At 39.6% G+C, this 15,134-nt stretch overlaps 2 protein-coding genes across 7 annotated transcripts in view; both read left to right on the forward strand.

The window, feature by feature from the left end:
* The window catches only part of aff4 (AF4/FMR2 family, member 4), a 28,651-nt gene extending 19,504 nt beyond the window's left edge, over window positions 1–9,147 (forward strand). For both annotated transcript variants that reach the window (XM_086309205.1, XM_086309204.1), the window contains exons 10-21: window positions 132–885; window positions 1,023–1,174; window positions 1,662–1,747; window positions 2,091–2,313; window positions 2,661–2,758; window positions 3,175–3,238; window positions 3,844–3,980; window positions 4,359–4,430; window positions 4,590–4,683; window positions 4,830–4,873; window positions 5,016–5,233; window positions 7,063–9,147. In XM_086309205.1, the coding sequence (XP_086165331.1) occupies window positions 132–885; window positions 1,023–1,174; window positions 1,662–1,747; window positions 2,091–2,313; window positions 2,661–2,758; window positions 3,175–3,238; window positions 3,844–3,980; window positions 4,359–4,430; window positions 4,590–4,683; window positions 4,830–4,873; window positions 5,016–5,233; window positions 7,063–7,190 (2,070 nt within the window). In that variant the 3' untranslated portion in view covers window positions 7,191–9,147. The remainder of the gene's footprint in view (window positions 1–131; window positions 886–1,022; window positions 1,175–1,661; window positions 1,748–2,090; window positions 2,314–2,660; window positions 2,759–3,174; window positions 3,239–3,843; window positions 3,981–4,358; window positions 4,431–4,589; window positions 4,684–4,829; window positions 4,874–5,015; window positions 5,234–7,062) is intronic.
* Window positions 9,148–13,324: 4,177 nt separating this feature from the next.
* shroom1 (shroom family member 1) overlaps window positions 13,325–15,134 on the forward strand; it is a 29,609-nt gene continuing 27,799 nt past the window's right edge. For 3 of the 5 annotated variants that reach the window (XM_086309206.1, XM_086309210.1, XM_086309207.1), the window contains exon 1: window positions 13,334–13,540. The gene's annotated coding sequence lies outside the window, so the exon portion shown is untranslated. Of the gene's footprint in view, window positions 13,541–15,134 lie in introns of all 5 variants that reach the window. The other 2 variants (XM_086309209.1, XM_086309208.1) reach the window with 2 other exon arrangements.

Genomic DNA, 15,134 nt, shown 5'->3' on the forward strand with positions numbered 1-15,134 from the left:
TTTCACACTGTCCACTTCTCTTTTTGGATTGAATATTTATATGGTACTTTCTTCTAGACTCTTATATTTTGTTAGGAGTTCAATCAGTGAGACTGTTTCCTAATTCTGTGCTCCCCTCTGTGCCCCTTCAGCCTGAAAAACCCATGGCAAACAAGTGGCAGTTGGACAACTGGTTCAAGAAAGCCAAGCAGTCCTCACCTTCATCCCCATTGGACAACAATAACGTCCCACCCAAATTCAAGAAAGATGGCCGAGATAACAGCTCAGGGCGCAGCTATAGTAGCCAAGGAGGGGGGTCAAAAGATTCAGCAGCACCCACCCCAAGCAGGGACCTGCGGGCAGCCCAGAAAGGTGCAGAAGGTGGCCGTGGCCGGCAAAAGTCACCCGCACAGAGCGAGGGTGGCACAAATCCACGTATTCGAGTGGGTAAAAAGCAGCCTAAAAAATCTGAGAAGCCTCCTGTGGTAGAGGAACCAAAGGGAGGTCTGAGAGTGGAGAGTGAGCCGGCTCCAGAGATACCACCTCATCAGCCCAAAGCTGCTACGAAGGGTTCACGCAAACCAAGCAATAAAAAAGAACCCAAATCCTCGCCGAGGCCCACTACTACTCCCTCCAGCACTGCAGCCCAGCGCAAGCCCAAGGCAGCAACCAAGACTTCTCAGAAATCTCGTGAATTTGTTGACACAGACTTTTCATCATCAGACTCCGAAGGAAACGACAGCATCCCGTCCTCATCCCAGACACCCAAGTACACAGAGAGTATCAGGACACCCGTGTGCGTTTTTTCGCCTGGGGAAGAGAGAGGGCTGCTGTCTCCTCTCAGTGACCCCGAGGACCGCTACCCTGCAAGACAGCCTCAGCAGCAAGTTTTATTAGTCAAGATAGGTTAGTCGAAACTGCTCGCAAGTCTTGTAAAAAGTCCAGAGAATATGTCAAGGTGTAGTGGGCACTGAACCAAAGGGATTTCTTTACTTTGAACCAAATTAAGCATACCCTACCCTTTTCCTTCCTGTTTCCCATAGATCTCAGCTTGCTGTCCAGAATCCCAGGGCGGCCCTACAAGGAACCTGCAGAGATAAAAGTGGAGAGGGAAGACTCTCTCGACAGGGACAGCAAAGACTTCAGCAAACAGAGCTCTGAGAAAAGCTCGAGCAAGGCCAAGAGGAAACACAAGGTAGAGCAAATTTCAGTGCTTTTTGTAAGAAATACATTGTATTTCTACTTGAAAGCAAAGTAAAATAGAAAAGCTTGTTATTGAGTATCCCTTTCACTTATTAAGGTACCCCCCCCCCCCCCCGTATAGCATCTCTTGGAATAGCACACAGACAGATTTCCATTAAAGCAAGAAAGTGCATTTGAGCCAAAGAACAATTGACTACATTCTGGTTGAGATCCAGACCTGGATTTAGCGCTGTTAGATGACTGTGCATTTTACTTTAATCATAGCCACACAACTACCAAAGATGGAGAATTAAAATCTTTGTGACTGGATATTTTGGAATGTAACAGTCATTTAGGATAACAGTGAGCTGGCATAGTTGAGCTATACCTGCATGAGTTGGCGTCTTCCGATAATAATTGGAGGCGTGTAACCTATTATTAAATCTGACTTTTTCTTTAATGCACCCTGCTTTTTATTTTTCTCTCTCATCTTTCTTTAGACTAATGAGGAAGGCACAAAGCCAGAGACCAAGCGGATCAAGCTAGAGGATAAATCTACATCCCATCATAAAAGCAGCAGTAAAGAGTGAGTAATCTTAGCTTTTGTCCTGAATATCATTACCAGTAAACCCTCTGTAAGCCAGGAGCCTAATGTGACAGTAGTAGTTAATTTTGCCTTTTCCGATAATCACACAAAAGACAAAATAAACCCTGTAAATTCTAATGAGCATCATAACAGCTTAATGTAGTGAGTTTATTATTATATCTGAGCCCCTTCAAGCTGTACCTGTTAGCCATTATGCTCCATATCTGCATTCTTTGTTTATAATTACATGAAATGTTAATATTTAACTTTTTAGTTTTAATGTTTTATGTTGAGCCTAGTTTGACACAATGCATAATGAAATACTGATTTAAATCCCACTCAGTTCTAAAAGGTCTTCGGAAAAGAAAGAGGAGCCAGTCCCCTCTCCTTCCATGCGGACAATTAAGGCAGAGCATCCCAGTCGAAAGCGGACAGTCAGCCAGTCCTCCACGTCATTGTCCAGCGGGACAGGAAGTGGAAAAGAAGGGAGCCACAGCACCAAGGGCAGCTCCACCTCCAAACATAGAAAAGGAGAGGAAAAAGGGCGCAGCACACGTGACTGCAAGGTAGGCATGAGAAGCCTTTGTTATCTCTGATACCTATCAAATGTTGCAGATAGGGCAGACTTTCATCTTGCCAGTTGTGCAGTGTTTTTCCCTGAGCAATTTAAATACCAGAGCATGCATGGAGTGGGGAGGAAGTTGTCGTTGAGGGTAGAAAGGGAGTAGCAAAGGTCATGGCTTGCAGTGTGTATCTACAACTATAACATAATCACTGATTTTTGGTGGGATTGTTTTACATTTGTATAAGACCAACCTCTAACTTGTTGTGACTGTCCTGTTCTGCAAGTCTGTTTTTTTAAAAAAAAGCTTATTTTTCCCTAAAATGTTATTTTCCCCATACTTCTCTGCAGGAGAAATCCTCAAAGGGTTGCGATAACCAGCTGGCTGTGCCCCCGCTCTCCACAGACGGCTCCAAGTCTCAGAGATCCAAGCTGGTGTTTGAGGACAGGTAAGAGGAGCTCTTTCCACTGTGGATAACCCCTCAGCGGGGCACAGAGAAAGAACTGCTGTGGGGATCTAGAGTTGCCTTTGATGCATAAAGCTGCAGGAGGTTGGGGAGGTCATGAATAGATGTGCCTGCATGCCAGAAAAGTTATGTTAATTTCCATTTTAAAAGGCTCTCTGCTGGGAATCGCTGCCTTTTTAATGCCGTGGTAACGCAACAACATAGTCTTGCTTCTTATTTTCCTACCTTTTCACTTCACATTTTGATTTAATGAGATAAGAGCTATTTCAGGAGTTAAGAGACTTTTTTTATGACATTCTTTCCAAGTTTCTACGTTTAGTGGATATAAAAAGCACGCCACAGTGTCAAGAACACTTAAATGATTTGATTTGTTAAACCTTCTCATTATTCTCTTTCAGGGTCCATTCAGCAGATCACTACTTACAGGAGGCCAAGAAACTTAAACACAATGCAGATGCACTGGTAAGAGCAAGACCCCAATGACTGGTGTAATTGAGAAGACTTTAAAACATTAAATGACATTTTCTATGGAGCTTTATGTTACATATAATAAGAGGTTTCCTTTTATGCAGAAAGTGATTTCACAGTGACTTTTTTGTGGTGACTGTGAAATTTTACTTAGTTTTCAAAGCTGCTTTTAGTTTGAGCTCTGCGTGATTTCCTTAAAAATGGTAATAAAAATGCTTTTATTACCGGGTCACTGTAGATGAGCAGGTGGATCTGTTTGGTATCTGTTATGTACACTTGCATTACAAAATAGCCATCTCTGTTGGATTATCTTATTCTTACTCAAAGTTTAATTATTTAGTTGCTGTTTTCTTCTTTTCTCTCTAAACACAAAATCAGGATCATAAGCTACATCAGCATAATATTACTTCAGTGATATGATCAGTTTATGCAATCCCAACCAGGTCATATTCAAACCATGTCACTTATCTAATGTTACTGACCAAAACCATGTCAAATTATTGTCATGTGAAGGTAGTTTGTCCTCCCAGTCTCAAAAGAGTGGGTAGTATTTAATCACTATGTGTCCTCTTTATTTATTTATTTAATTTCCTTTGCAGTTTGACCGTTTTGACAAGGCGGTTTTCTATCTGGATGCTGTGGTGTCTTTCATTGAATGTGGTAACGCGCTGGAGAAGAGCGCTCAAGAGGCAAAGTCTCCTTTCCCCATGTATGCTGAAACGGTGGAGCTTATCAAGTAAGGGCAGCCATAGCTGTGTTTCACTGTCAGCAGAATTACACTTTAAAGGAGACCTCCACTGGTGAGAACCACTACATATGAGGACGTAGTTGTTCAAGAAAAACAAAAACAAAACCTGTATCTCTGTGCCAAAGGCCAAGCACCTCAGGGCTGCATGAGGCACAAGTTGCATAACACACCACGCTAATGGTTGATTTGCATTGTGGGTAATGTGAGCACCAGGCTTTGACAAACAACTCTCTGCCTCTGCTGCATGGGTTTTGATACTTAGTGGATGGAGTGCTCCTTTAAAAAGTACAATATTTAAGGAGGTGCTTAATTTGCTTCAATCCTTTTCTCCTAAAAACTTGAGCTCTTGATTATCTCTGCATCCAGATACACTATGAAGTTAAAAAGCTACATGGCCCCAGATGCTACTCCAGCAGACAAGAGGCTAGCTGTGCTGTGGTGAGTACACTGAACAACATCAGGTGGTGGACTCTTGTCTTCAGCTGTCAACTCCAAGTACTCATTACCTGGCCGTGTAACTTAAACTTTCCACACATTTCAAATATTTGTTGCTTCTTTCTTTAGTTTAGATCAATATTTATCCTTTTTTGCTTCCAGCCTGCGATGCCAGTCTCTTCTCTACCTGCGGTTGTTCAAGTTGAGAAAAGACAGCGCTCTAAAATACTCTAAAACACTCACCGAACACCTAAAGGTACTTTTTATTATTAACTTTATTTCCTTGGCAGACCTTCAAAACCAAAGATGTGCAGTAAAATTCCACGAAAGACGTTTTTCTCTGTGAATATGTAACATGCTTCCTCTGTGTGTGCATAATGTTCTTCTTATTTCATTTTCCAGAACTCTTTGAGCAACACCCAAGCTCCCTCTCCTGGAATGGGAAAGTAAGTCACATCCTCTGTTACATCTTTTGATGTATAAAGTAAAGGAGAGGTTCTTATTTGCTGTTCTGTCAAGTGACTCCCAGATTCTCCCTCACAGTGCCAGGAAACTCATTGCCATGTCTGCTTCTGTTTCCTGATGCAGTAAGACGGCAGGTATGCCCTCTCCAGTATCTCCCAAACTCTCACCGGGCACAGCGGGTGGCTACTCAGCAGTCAGCAGTACCAGCAGCACTAGCTCGTCTGTGACCATACCTCAGCGGATCCACCAGATGGCTGCCAGTTATGTCCAGGTCACCTCCAACTTCCTGTACGCCACCGAGGTCTGGGACCAGGCTGAGCAACTATCTAAAGAGCAAAAAGGTATACGACACAAGGATTTGCTTGTTAGTTAAAAGGAAGAGACATATGGTCTTTGTTCTGGACTTTTAAATTTATGTTTAAAAGCAAACACAGATGGGATCTAGAACTATATATCCTGAGCTGCTATTTTCTACATCTTTAATAGCTCAGCAGCAGCAGTAAGGTTTTTCATAGATGTTTGCCAGCAGTATTTGCACCCACTGTGTAAAGAGATTTGAGTATAGATCTATACAAATGGGCAGCAGGTTGGCTGATCGAGCATGCAGACCATTTTTTGTTGAATTTTTTTCCCCAGCTGCATTTTATGACTAATTTGAAGGTTTTATTTGCCCTGGTTGCAGAAATGTTTTGGTAATGAAGTGTTTTTCCTGTCACAGAGTAGGCCTTGAGATCTGTTTACCATAAAGGCAATGAGTTTGTTCGGTCTGTTTTCCTGTTATTTATTTATTTAAAGTAAAAAAGCAGATAGTTTTGTTTTTTTTAAATGGTTAATGTACTGTTAGTTTTTGGGTTTTTTTGTGGGGGGGGGTTTTTTTTGGGCTCTTTCCAAGTTTAAAAACCGCTTCAAATAGGACTAATTTGCTATCAGACGATCCTAGCATGCCTCTTTTTCAACGTTTCTTTCCTCTCATCTCTATTTTAGAGCTTTTATATATTTTATAAATATACAGGAGTCTTGGCAATGAGCTACCAGAACACTTAGGTCGTGCCAACAGACGTGTCATTTACTAGAGCAACATTTCTTCAGATTGCACTTCTTTTTCTTATATTACTTAATAGTACATATTTTAATATAATATGGGTGACTGTTGTGAATTGGTGCTATCTAAGCAACTTTAAAAAGAACTGAATATATTAAGATAACAGAGAGTAAATGTGTAGTTAAAGTTCTTTACAATGATGGAAAGGGGAGTTTCCCTGTTCTGACCCACTTAAGATCAAAGTGGGCCGTATCTGGCCCACAATCTAACATCTGTGTTCTAGATTAATGTGCAAAAACGGATTTTATTTATCTACCTATAAATAAAATGTGTTTTCATTTTTTTTACAGATGTCAAACTGTTTTTTGAATTCGAATCATTGCAATATAGTAATAATGCAAATTTCATAGCTCGAAGTATGTTTGTGATTGACTGAACTTCTGATTTAAAAACTACTGCGTTTACAAGAAACCCTCGATCGTCCACAGCCCACACAACGTTATCGCCACAATCTAAAGATGGAAAAGTCAGCAGCATCACTAAGTGCACAATTTTCCCTAGCTGTCTGGCCAGTTTTCACCGCCGTGTGTGTGTGTGTGTGTGTGTGTGTGTGTGTGTGTGTGTGTGTGTGTGTGTGTGTGTGTGTGCGCGCGCTGAGTTTGGGGTTTTCCCCTCATAGTTGAGAGGTTTGCTGGACGAGGATTTGAGGCCAAATAGTTTTTTGTCTTTTTTCTTGCAGTTTATGCCTCAGATTAAATCTTCAATAAATCAGATTTTTTTTCCTTTTTTTTTTTTTTTGACTTAGTATTGAGATATTTGTGGAGAGTGAAGATAACAAACATTGGAAACATTGAAACATCGGGCTGTTCTTGATTGCCTCATTGCTTGGCTGTTTTTGTGTGCAGCTGGGATTCTCAGTCTGTGTCCTTTGGCTGGTTTTTCCCGTCACACATGTTGACAAATGTGACAAATTGTGAAAATGTTTTTTGTCTCTACAATCGGTGTACGTTAAAACCCTTGATTGCACTTAACTCTGTGTGGTCTGGTTGGTAATGGGACCTAATTTATCAGTCTTCTGTCATTTTATTAACCAGTCTTTCACTCGCTTTCTTTCTCCCTCTTTTCCAGACTTCTTCACAGAGTTGGACAAAGTTATGGGACCTCTGATTTTCAACACCAGCAGCATGACAGAACTGGTGCGTTACACTCGGCAGGGCCTCCACTGGCTGCGCTTGGATGCAAAAGTTAGTCCCTAGCGAGGACTCACTCCCTGCAAGCTGCTTTTCCACACACCCACACCTCAGCCTCTTGTGTTTGGCAACATCTGCTCAGAGACAGACACACAAACGCACGCACGCATGCCCTCAAAAAAGACAGACACACAAACACAACCCTCCTCTGGTCCTCCATTTACACACACGTGTGATGAACTTCTCAGACATATCTCCAACACTGTGTCCATTTCCTACACCAGCTTGCCAAAAAAAAAAAAAAAAAAAAAAAAACCAAGACAAAAATACCAACACTGAGCAATTTAGAGCATCTCTCACCTTCGACGGCACCACACAGGGAGAAGCATCCAAACTGCAGCAGGAGTCAGAAGAGCTTATCGCCTGGCTTCACACATATATCGACATTCTTAAGAAATCTTCGAAGGCCATGTTTTTAATCTCTTCAGCATGGAAGCACTGGGTGAATTATTTATTATGAATACACTAAAACTCTGCTTTGGTTTTTAGGCTACTTTGGCTTTGAACTTTTTATTTGTCTTTGTTTCACCAAAGTACCTCCCATGAACACCAAAGGTGCTTTAAAAATGAAGGTTTCTCTTTATCATTTCTGTGCCTTGTATGTCAGCTACAGGAAAAGTCACCGGTCATATCTGATTCAATTATTTTTCTTTTCTTTTCACAGTTTTTACTTTTTTGTCTTTTTAACACTTAACAGTTGTTTCAGCAGTTATTCTTGCAGCATTTACTGGGTTTGTGTTTTGTTTTTGTTTTGTTTTTTATGTATTTGCAAAGATGGTGTTGGTCACCACAAATTAAACCTTGAAGAATCCCACTGAAGATTTAAGGACTGAAGGAAGGGCTACTGTGCACAGCAGATTTCGTGGGGCACACACATATTTATTAATGATCCCTTAGGACATCTGTTGATCGGTGTACTTGGCTCAAAAAGTGCCATTTCATTTTTCAGAATCATGAAATGTGATTGCCCTTTCTAATAAATTAAACGCTTCACATGGCCTCCAGGGGTCGCTAGCGGGAGACCTCAGCAAGATTGATGATGGCAAACGTTGAGATTTTCCGCCTCTTTGAAGCTTCACAATTCTTTCCCACTCGTAGCGGCATTGTTCATTCAAAAGTTTCCTAGAGGACGAGCTGTTTCCAAATCAGTGTTATTCTATTTTTCTAGGGAACAGCAGGGAGTGTTTAAGTATTGAAGATCATGTATCCAATGCAGTCACAGTACATTTTATAAAAACTGGGCCTAAGTTGCCGCTAATTTGGCTGAACAGAAGCTAATTTATTTGAAGGGAAATATGTTGTCTGGGGAATGGAACTCATCAGCGATGCAGATGATCAGTGTTGTATTTATACAGCAGAGTTTTAAATCTATCATTATATATTTCAAGAAAAAGTATAAAAACCAATATAGATTTTATTTATATACCAACCAGTTTCTTTTACTTCCTTCTAGCCAAGCAAAAGTATAACATGTCAGACGCATAAAGCAGGGTTACAACAGAGGTTATAAGAACAAGTATTTGTATATGTTCCTATTTAAAGTTGTCAAACTGTAATCGCACTTGTATTACAAGATAGTAGCTGGCGCAGTATGTTAACATTGCGTTGATTTTTAGTTGGCATTTGGATTTTACAGTAATTCACTTACATGAACTGTCCATTTTGGTTGTTTCAAGCCCACTTTCTATCAAAATATGCTGGAAATACTAAAGCCTGGACCAGATGGCATTCATTTTGTTTTGGCTGGACAAGAACGTGCCAGAAAGATCTATAATGCCTTTTTTAATTTATTTTTCCCCCTGCATGTCAAGACTAAACAAAATGCTGTTTGGCCCAGGTTTGACCCTTCCTTTTTTTCCTGTTTTTTTTCTTGTCATTTTTTTTCTTTTACTGGCTCCCTGGCCTTTGTTGTAGGAAGGGATACTGTTATTTTCTCTTACACTTGAAAAAAAAAAAAAAAGAAGCAAGTCATAGGAGGTATTATTTTAATCTATGCAGGATTTTTACAAAAAAAGAAACTGTTTCTGTGGAAAAAATAATTATATTTTTATGTTTGGGATTCCTCTGTCCCCCACTTTCTTTTTCCCACCTCAGTGAGAAACCTGTTGAACTCAAATCCAATGCCTTTAGCTATTGCAATTTTGTGTACTGGTTTAGTATGCGAGCTTGGCTGTGTGTGTGTGTGTGTGTGTGTGTGCGCGCGCGTTCATGTGTGGGTGCATGGATGTGTGTGTATAGATCTGATTTTATAACCAAACACAGATGGCTTTAGCCATTTTCTACTTAAAGCTGGAGGCCACTTTTCTCATAGGAATTCCTCTGTGGGTTTTGCCAGCCCAGTCAATGTCTTCATACACTGGTACACTTTGTAAGTAGAGGTCAGCGCCTTGTGTTCCCTACACTATCTTGTACTCAAATGTAAAAAAGAAATGAATTAAAAAAAAATATCCTAAAACGAAAAAAAAATAAAAATTTAGCATTAGAGAAAATTTTTAACGATTTGCTACTCATACTTATTTATTTTTCTGCCCCTTTTGCTTAATGTTTCTTTCCTATTTTGCCTTTTTAATGAGCACCGTTTTATGAAATGGGAAGGTGTAAATGTAACGGGGTTGTTCAGGATGAGATTTCATTGTAATTAATATTAATTCTAACTTGAAAGAATCCAGGGTAAGATGAGGTTTTTTTTGTTTGTTTTTTTATTCAGTAGGAAAATGTTAACACTTGCATGTTTCTATTTAAATACAAATGTATAAATTGTAAATATAACATTTCTTTAAGGGTGAATTTCTACTACAGGTTGACATTTTTATTAAATTTAAAAATGCTGTAAATATACTTGTGAGATATACTTTATGCACATTTTTTTTTTTTTTCTTCCAAGTGGTTACAGATTACACTCCTAGTCTGTTAACTCCGTATATCAAATGCTTTCTCAGTCCTTTTTCTAACTGTGCTGGTATTCTTTGTCTTCTGCTTCACTGTCTCAGTATCACAGTCGCCGCATAATCATTAACGTCTCTCGATCCAAGTGCGAATATTTTGTCTTCTCTGTATTTGATATGGAGCTGTGTACTTTTTCATGAAGTGTATATTGTTGATCTCATGGGATGGATGGATGGCATGTGTACAGTCTGTTCTGTAAAACCATGTCTGTTTCTTCCTCAGAGAGGTATATTTACTATGTGTCTCTTTTGAACAATTGGTCCAACATGTCTTTTGAAACAGAGGTATTTCTCTACACATCAAAACCAGTTGTAGCAGTTTATACAGTAAGTTGTATAACACCTTTTTTTTTCTAGAAGTTGTCTCAGAGCCGAGACCAGCAGCATACACTATGTACAATAATCTAAATTGGATTAGTTTTAAGAGAACTGATGATAGAGATGCTATATATGATGGATGCAATATGATTAAAGGTACTCATTGAAGTTTGATCTTCAAACTTAGGTAATGTAATTTAAAAGCATTCTTGTGAAGTGAGTATTAATTGTGACTAATAAAAGTCTGTCCTGAATATTCTTTGTATTTTGCCGTATTGAGAATAAAATATATATGGATATGTTTAATAGAGTGCTGTTTCTTTTTTTCTCCCCATTTCCATCAGCTTTAGATTTTCTACTTGATGTAGTTTAAAGCAACTGATGTGTTTTGTGTCTTAACAATATATAAATTTCATGTTTTGCCTCCGGAACTCTTAATTCATCTGGCATCAACAACCACACTCTGTTCAAAGTCCCTAAAATAAATCCCCTTGCTTTCCTTTTCTGATGCTTCATTTGAACCTTGGCAGGTCCTCCTGGACCACACGCTGTTGCCAGGTCACCAAGCAGTTGAACAGGTGTACTTAATGAAGTGAGCACCAGTTAAACAAACACAAAACAGAACTGCTTTCTCTAAAGAGTGCATTCTTGCAGGGAATGAGGGCTTATTTTAGTGGACTTTTTGACATATTTTTCACCAGGAACACATCATGTTGCAAAAAATCAAGCACATCATAAGGGTGGTGATCAGAGCTGTTAATTTAGTCGAAGCCAAATGTCTGAGTCATTGTCAATTTAACCTTGCTATCCCACACTGAAGTAATATTTATAAGCTGAGGGGCCCTGCAGACGCATTTCTCTGCGATGACACGCTGACTGAATGTGGAAAAACTGAGACCATTGTTGAAATTGTTCCTATTTTTTCCAGACATCTCAGTCTGTTAAAAGTCTGGATGATTCACTAAATGCAAATGTTTTCAGAAAATCCGTGTACTTCTTTACACAGGAAAGGAACGTTTTGGAAATGTAATTATGCAGTGAGTTTTAGTGGCTTGAGGTAAATGAGATCAAATGATACTGTATGTGGCCTGCAAACTAAAATGGGACTAACACCCATCTAGACTGAAGTATTTCCCCCCTTAAAACAGTTTGCACAAGGAAGATTACCTCATTTCTAAATATGCAATCTCAAGAAAGTCTACAAAATTTGTCTGTGGTAGTAAAGCATAATGAACTCTTGCAATTATTGTTTGTTGTTGTTTCCAAACTTAATATCAGAATGGCAAATCTTGCTAGAATGAAAAGATAAAACACCCTAAATAAATACAAATACAAGTTAGGTCCTGGAGTCACAATATACATTACAAAGTAAAAGTACTCATCTCTCTTGATAGGAGGAAACCTTTCTGCAAACACTTGCAGTTTGTCACATTTACACAGGAGTTACTTCAATTTCACTCTGCAGCAAAAAAACATACCTGACGAGAGTTAACTTGAGCTTATTGGATAAAACCGATATAGTTTAACTTTGAGGACATAACTTGCAGTTGAAAAAAAGTTATAAATAGCAGTATATGTTGTTGCAACACTCAGGATATTGGAAAATGTCAAAAAAAAAAAAATCACAATGATATATTGTGAGTGAAGTATTCTGGTCATATTTTGTGGGGTGACTGGTGACTCCCACATCTAGTGAAAATACTTTGCATTAAGCAGTGATAATGAACCGTCGTGGTGTGTAATCAGAGTGGTGAACCACATATGAAGCTGTATTTGAATTATCCAGCTCTAGTCTCTTTTTACACAGTGTGACATCATTTTATCAACCCTATGTAGTGATGTGTACACCACAGATGGCTGCTGACCCAGGACAAAGCCTAGGCTTCATTCCACAGTGAATGAATTGCCACCAAGTGGCCATTAGTTGCTATTGTCATTGCTGTTATCCTGTCCTTTTTTCTTTTTTTTTTGCCATATTATCAGTGGATTGCCACTTCAGTTGATTGTTAGTCAGACCATGTGACATGCACAGAGGTGATGGATAACTAAAAAGAGACACCCCAAGTGCTTCATTTAATCTTGAATCAGGGAGTTTAAAGGAACAGACAGAACAATGCAGAGTTTAAGGAAAAAATATTGACTGTAGAGTTAGCTTGAAGATAGTTTATAGAATTAAATTATACTGAATGTGGTCCATGAACTAAATATACCTTTACATGTCCATGAATATGCCTTTATGGAGCTTACAGTAACTAATGCAATCTGAGATCATACAGTGTTTGTGACTCAGTAACAAACGACATTAGAGTAACCTGACTTTCCCTGAATATCTTCACAGTGAGCTCATGACATCCCAAACCACCCAAATTGTTTGGCCTCAGTAATTCGTGTCTTTCAGTAAGATTAAAAAAAAGGTGCCTAGTTAATCTTTCTGTGCATGAGACAAAAGTAGTTTATATAGCTTTGCATGGCAGAGCCTCTTAGAAATGATTAGCTCCTTTCAATCCACATTGCACCGGCCTGAGAACATTAACTCTTTGTAAAGGCAACTTGCCACATTTTAGTTTTATTATTTAGGCACATTTTAAACATTAGTCGCTTCTTATAGATCATTTTATTTTCAAAATTTTCTCTTTTTATATTTGAAGTTTAGCTTCAGCTTGCTTCCAGCTTGCGCCTCTTTCCTTCTTTCTCTCTCTCTCTCTCTCTCTCTCTCTCTCTCTTTTATAAATGAAAACAATACAGGGAAATTAACTTTTCCACTGTTCCGCCATTAATGTGTTCTGACCAATAGGATGTCGTGCATTTCCACCTCGCCCGCCTCCCGCCACGTCTAATTGGCCACCTTGGTCCTCCGTTACCTTTCATCCGCTTCTCTCTCCAGGGAATAAGGTAAGCTGAGTGCGGACGGAGGAAAAGGAAAGCTCATTACCAGAGGTTGCGAGACACGCCAGCTAACCATATACAGGTGAGCCGTCCTTGTTAGTTAGTTAGTGTAACTATCACTGATAAACGAAGAGGAAACCCACTGAAGACAACAAACCAAGAGTAAAGCTACAGTTTGAGGACCGCGAAGGAAGCGGGAATCGGCAGGTACGTTGAGGGTAGTTTAGGGTGGCAGCAGGTGCATCCAGTATCGCTGTGGCTGCTCAGTTTCGGTTGTCAGCTGTTAACCTGTTGGTTTATTAGTGAAAATGTTCGCAGAATACCTGTATGACAGTGACACCTTACAGTCAGACCTCTTGTTGCTGTTGTACAAGTTGTTTTTCGTGTCTGTGGGAAGTTAAAGTGTCCACGAATAAGCTACAGCTGGTCTCAGTTCAGTTTTATTACTGGGAGGTGAGGTCAGTAGTAGGATCTGGTGGTATTTAGCAAAGCCCATCTAGGCTGCTTATATCGCTACTTATTTATTTTGTAATACTTAATAAATGTATTATATATGTATGTGTGTGTGTGTAAATTAGATGTAATTCTTAATCTATACCCTTAACCTTTAAAATCGCATAGTTTTCCTTAGTTTGTAATATGATGAGGTTTTATATGCGTTAATGTTAGCAGCTTATTATTAATAGACATTATTATTACTGTTCATGAATGTTAGGTAACAGTGGGAGATAATAAGCAATATCTGAGTTGACAGCTGACTGATAAGCTTGTAATAGATACTGAGGACTGGATAGAAACAACCCTAAACCCTAACTACTGTTATCACCATATTAAATTGCTGTGTTGTACCTTACTTACTCATGCTTTGGTTGTTGGTTGAAACAAATCAAAACAACTAAAAAAACATAGTACTGTCCTGCTCTAACCTCACTTCATTGCCTTAAATTGATACCTAGCGCTCAATTATGCACAAGGAGGGAGGAGTGGGGGGGCTTTTTAGCTAATGAGTGGAGTATGTTTTATTTAAAGGGAAACTAGACACTGGTGTTTTGTGTTGGAGCTGAAACTGAGGCACTTAGGCTGTGAGGTTGGTCAGATGGTGGGAGCACACTGGCCTCTCTGTGTGCTGCTGTTGCCACTGCTGGAGGATGCCATGCTTGGGGCTGCTGACCTGGCTCAACCCCAGCTACGTCCACAGAGCCTGACCTGACAGCAGCACGCACTCAGATATTTGGGTATAATTATGTAGGCGTAATGCATGCAGAGAGATGAGGGACTTAGCCCAGAGGTGCTTGCATAAACACCTGTTGATCCCAATCGGCAGCTAGCATGTGGCAATACAAATATTTGGTAATGGTTGCATACAGGTGGCGGCTTGGACTGTAGCCTGAGTAAGTGTTGTTTGCAGGAAGTATAAAGAAGAAAGAAAGCCGGAAACCAAAGATGGAAGCAAATAGCAGAAGGGTAGCGTTATAAATGAGAGTAGGGTCACAAAGCCATGGGGTGTAAATGTAAACTTAGACTGGGTTTTGAAACCTGATCTCAGTCTTCCCCTTGCTCTCTCTCTCTCCCTCTCTCTTTCTCTCTCTCCCTCTTTTTTTTAGGGAAAAAAAGTAAAGTATGTAATGTTGTAGGAATTCAACCCTGCATGCGGTATGTTTCTGTTCGACCTGTAGGACATGGTCATTTTTATGTTTATTTTTTTTCCTCGAGCGGTGGAAAATTACTCACACTGCAGCTGAACGTATGTAGTTTTGGATGTTTAAATTCTTTTTGTGACCTTTTATACAACCAACCACTG

The sequence above is a fragment of the Aulonocara sp. 'chitande type north' Nkhata Bay genome, linkage group LG10, assembly GCF_057382095.1.
Source record: "Aulonocara sp. 'chitande type north' Nkhata Bay isolate Kocher_YH1m ecotype deep benthic linkage group LG10, A_spYH_male_GT1.1, whole genome shotgun sequence".
NCBI lineage: Eukaryota > Metazoa > Chordata > Actinopteri > Cichliformes > Cichlidae > Aulonocara > Aulonocara sp. 'chitande type north' Nkhata Bay.